The following is a 3,966-nucleotide window of genomic DNA, read 5'->3' as shown; positions in this document are numbered from 1 at the left end:
TCGGCCCCAGAGATGCGGGGTCTACCGAGAGGGAGGGGGTTGATGCGGGCCCGGGGGAGGGGTCGTGCGGCCCCTCCGGGCAGCCGAGGCCGCGGAAGGGGGGGGCCCAATAGAGGAAGAGGTAGGCCCCGGAGCCTACTCTCTCTTCCCAGGGCCCAGGCATCCTGGACGCCCCAACTCTCTACTGGGCTGACCAGCCCTCCTGTCCCTTGTCTCCCCTCCCAGGGGGAGGCCCCCGCTGAGATGGGGGCGCTGCTGCTGGAGAAGGAAACCAGAGGAGCCACCGAGAGAGGTGAGTGCAGCTAAAACGGGCCCCAATTGGACCGTCACCTTCCCTAGACACAGGATCTCCGGAGCCCTTAGCTCTGAACTTTTTCTCTTCCTCTACAGTTCATGGCTCTTTGGGGGACACCCCTCGTAGTGAAGAGACCCTGCCCAAGGCCACCCCCGACTCCCTGGAGCCTGCTGGCCCCTCATCTCCAGCCTCTGTCACTGTCACTGTTGGCGATGAGGGGGCTGACACCCCTGTAGGGGCTACACCACTCATTGGGGATGAATCCGAGAATCTTGAGGGAGATGGGGACCTCCATGGGGGCCGGATCCTGCTGGGTGAGAGGCTGGGTAGCCTGGGGGGTGGGTGGGAAATTTCTGACTCTGCCTTCCTTCTTATCTTGCCTTCTGCTTGCCTGTTTTTTAGGCCATGCCACAAAGTCATTCCCCTCTTCCCCCAGCAAGGGGGGTTCGTGTCCTAGCCGGGCCAAGATGTCAATGACAGGGGCGGGAAAATCACCTCCATCTGTCCAGAGTTTGGCTATGAGGCTGCTGAGTATGCCGGGAGCCCAGGGAGCTGCAGCAGCAGGGCCTGAACCCCCTCCAGCCACCACTAGCCCAGAGGGACAGCCCAAGGTCCACCGAGCCCGCAAAACCATGTCCAAACCAGGAAATGGACAGGTGAGTGGGATGGGAGAGATGGGATAATCAACCATAAACCTTTGGTGAGAGCTCTTTTACAGTTTCATTTAAGGCTTCTACTCCATTTACTCATTCACATGTTTAAACGAGGGGCTACTGTGTATCAAATATTAGGCTGCGCTTAATCTGTGAACCAACAGACAGGTTCTTCTCTTTCTGCAGTTTACATTCTTGGGTGGTGAGAGTTTGATGTTAAAGAGTCAATTATATAGTTAATGTCTTAATTACTCTTATGATAATGACAAGGTAAGGGAATTTCAAACCACTCTTCCTTTCTACCTCAAAGCAAGCCCTTGGGGAACTCAACTGTCACTGCTCTATTTGTAAAGTTTTTCATGGGAATCCCAGTGGGAAAGGAGATGAGGGCCACAGAAATAATAGAGGAGGGAAGTGGCAAGGGCCCCAGAGGCCCAGAAGCTTTATGACCAAGTTCTAGGGTTACTGGGTCATACCAATTGTTGACCTAAAGAAAAAAACTGAGGCAAACTTAACATTAGGTAGAATATATTTGGGCAGGTTTTGAGGACAGCCTTCAGGAGCAAAGATTCAAGTTGCCCTGAAAATACACTCTGATTAGCAGCGGTTACAAATAGGGTTTTTTGTTTGTTTGTTTATTTGTTTGTTGTGTTTTGGTTTTGAAGACAGTTTCACTATGTTGCCTGGGCTGGTCTCAAACTGCTGGGCTTCAGCAGTCTTCCTGCTTTGGCCTTGCAAAGTGCTGGGATTACAGGTGCAAGCCACCACAACCAGCCCACAAGTAGGTTTTTAAAGGAAAAGAAGATTGGATGACATGAAGATATTGAAAAAAAACAGGCTGACTCTGGGCACACTGCCTAGGAGTTAGCCCTGCTCTGGAAGGAGCCACAAAAAGAAAAAAAAAAAAAAAAGATAAAAATTTTTTAAAATATTGAAAAAATAAAACATAAAGGAAAAGAAGAGGCAGTTCCTAAATTGTTTACCAGAAGTTTACATTAGAATAACAAGCTATTGATCTGCTATACATTGTTCTTTGTCTCACAGATACTATGCACATGAAGATAATGGGTAAAGCAGCACCCTAGTCAGGTACAAAATGCCTTTAAGCAGTTGCCTCCAGGCATGGGCCCTAACGTTCCATACTCACTTCTCTCTGAGCCTGAGATTGCTACGAGCTACTTTTCCTTTCTCAGTATGATAAACGTTAATTTTTATAGTTGCAGTTCATTTTGTAAAAAATAGGGAAGAAAAGAAAAATTGAATTTATAAATTAGGTACAGTGAGAGATTAACAACAATAATAACATAATAGCATGATTATAACAATAGGCTGGGCGTGACTTGCCTATAATCTCAACACTTTCAGAGGCCAAGGCCAGCAATCACTTGAGGTCAGGAGTTCGAGACCAGCCTGGTCAACTGGCCAAACCCTGTCTCTAAAATAATAATAATAAATTGGCCAGGCATGGTGGCGGGCGCCTGTAATCCCAGCTACTCGAGAGGCTGAAGCAGGAGAATCACTTGCAGTGAGCCGAGATCGCGCCACTGCAGTTCAACCTGGGCAACAGAGCGAGACTCAAAATAAAATAGCACAATTCTAACAATATGCCACCATCACTGCTGATAAACTGGATAAGAGGGGACTAGTGTCACATAAAATTTACCATCTAAAAAACATTTTTAGGCCGCGCGCAGTGGCTCACGCCTGTAATCCCAGCACTTTGGAGGCCGAGGTGGGAGGATTACCTGAAGTCAGAAGTTTGATACCAGCCTGGCCAACATAGTGAAGCCCTGTCTCTACTAAAAATACAAAAATTAGGCCAGGCGGGGTGGCTCACGCCTGTAATTCCAGCACTTTGGGAGGCCGAGGCAGGTGTATCACCTGAGGGCAGGAGTTTGAGACCAGCCTGACAAACATGGTGAAACCCCATCTCTATTAAAAATACAAAATTATGGCCGGGCGGGGTGGCTCACGCCTGTAATCCTAGCACTTTGGGAGGCCGAGACGGGCGGATCATGAGGTCAGGAGATCAAGACCATCCTGGCTAACATGGTGAAACCCCGTCTCTACTAAAAAATATTTAAAAAAACTAGCCAGGCGAGGTGGCAGGTGCCTGTAGTCCCAGCTACTCGGGAGGCTGAGGCAGGAGAATGGCGTGAACCCGGGAGGCGGAGCTTGCAGTGAGCTGAGATCCAGCCACTGCACTCCAGCCTGGGCGACACAGCGAGACTCCGTCTCAAAAAAAAAAAAAAAAAAAAAAATGAGCCGAGCACGGTGGTACATGACTATAACCCCCCGCTACTTGGGAGGCTGAGGCAGGAGAATCGGTTGAACCCAGGAGGCGGAGGTTGTAGTTAGCCGAGATCCTGCCATTGCACTCCAGCCTGGACAACAAGAGCAAAACTCCGTCTAAAAAAAAATACAAAAATTAGCAGGGCGTGGTGGCGTGTTCCTGTAGTTCCAGCTACTTGGGAGGCAGAGGTGAGAGAAATGCTTAAACCTGGGAGGTGGAGGCTGCAGTGAGCTGAGATCGCGCCACTGCACTCCAGCATAGGCGACAGAGTAAGACTCCATCTAAAAATTATAAAATAAAAAACATTTTTAAGTGTATAATTTAATGGTATTAAATACTTCCATCATGTGCAATCATCAGTCACCATAACTCATCTTGTAAAACTGAAACTCTGTATCCATTAAAAAGTAGTTCTCCATTCCCTCCACCCCCTAGCCCTTGGCAAGGACCATTGTCCTTTCTTTCTCTATAAATTTAACTAAGTACCTCATCTAAGTATAATCATACAGTATTTATCCTTTTGTGACTGCCTTATTTCACTTAGCATAATGTCCTTAAGGTTCATCTATGTTGTAGCATGTCAGAATTTCCTTTCACCTGGGCAGCGTACCAAGACCCCATCTCTAAAAGCAGTTTAAAAGAATTTTTCGGCCGGGCGCGGTGGCTCAAGCCTGTAATCCCAGCACTTTGGGAGGCCGAGACGGGCGGATCACGAGGTCAGGAGA

At 48.4% G+C, this 3,966-nt stretch overlaps 1 protein-coding gene across 2 annotated transcripts in view; it reads left to right on the top strand.

Moving 5' to 3' along the window:
• Window positions 1–6: 6 nt before the first annotated feature.
• Window positions 7–3,966, top strand: part of EHMT2 (euchromatic histone-lysine N-methyltransferase 2) — a 17,827-nt gene continuing 13,867 nt past the window's right edge. For both annotated transcript variants that reach the window (XM_012000549.1, XM_012000547.1), the window contains exons 1-3: window positions 7–292; window positions 391–609; window positions 698–951. In XM_012000549.1, coding sequence (XP_011855939.1) covers window positions 13–292; window positions 391–609; window positions 698–951 — 753 coding nt within the window. In that variant the 5' untranslated portion in view covers window positions 7–12. The remainder of the gene's footprint in view (window positions 293–390; window positions 610–697; window positions 952–3,966) is intronic.

This window comes from Mandrillus leucophaeus, unplaced genomic scaffold, assembly GCF_000951045.1.
Source record: "Mandrillus leucophaeus isolate KB7577 unplaced genomic scaffold, Mleu.le_1.0 Scaffold630, whole genome shotgun sequence".
Classification (NCBI taxonomy): Eukaryota; Metazoa; Chordata; class Mammalia; order Primates; family Cercopithecidae; genus Mandrillus; species Mandrillus leucophaeus.
The sequence above is the reverse complement of the archived record's forward strand: the minus strand, read 5'-3'. Positions and strand labels throughout refer to the sequence as shown.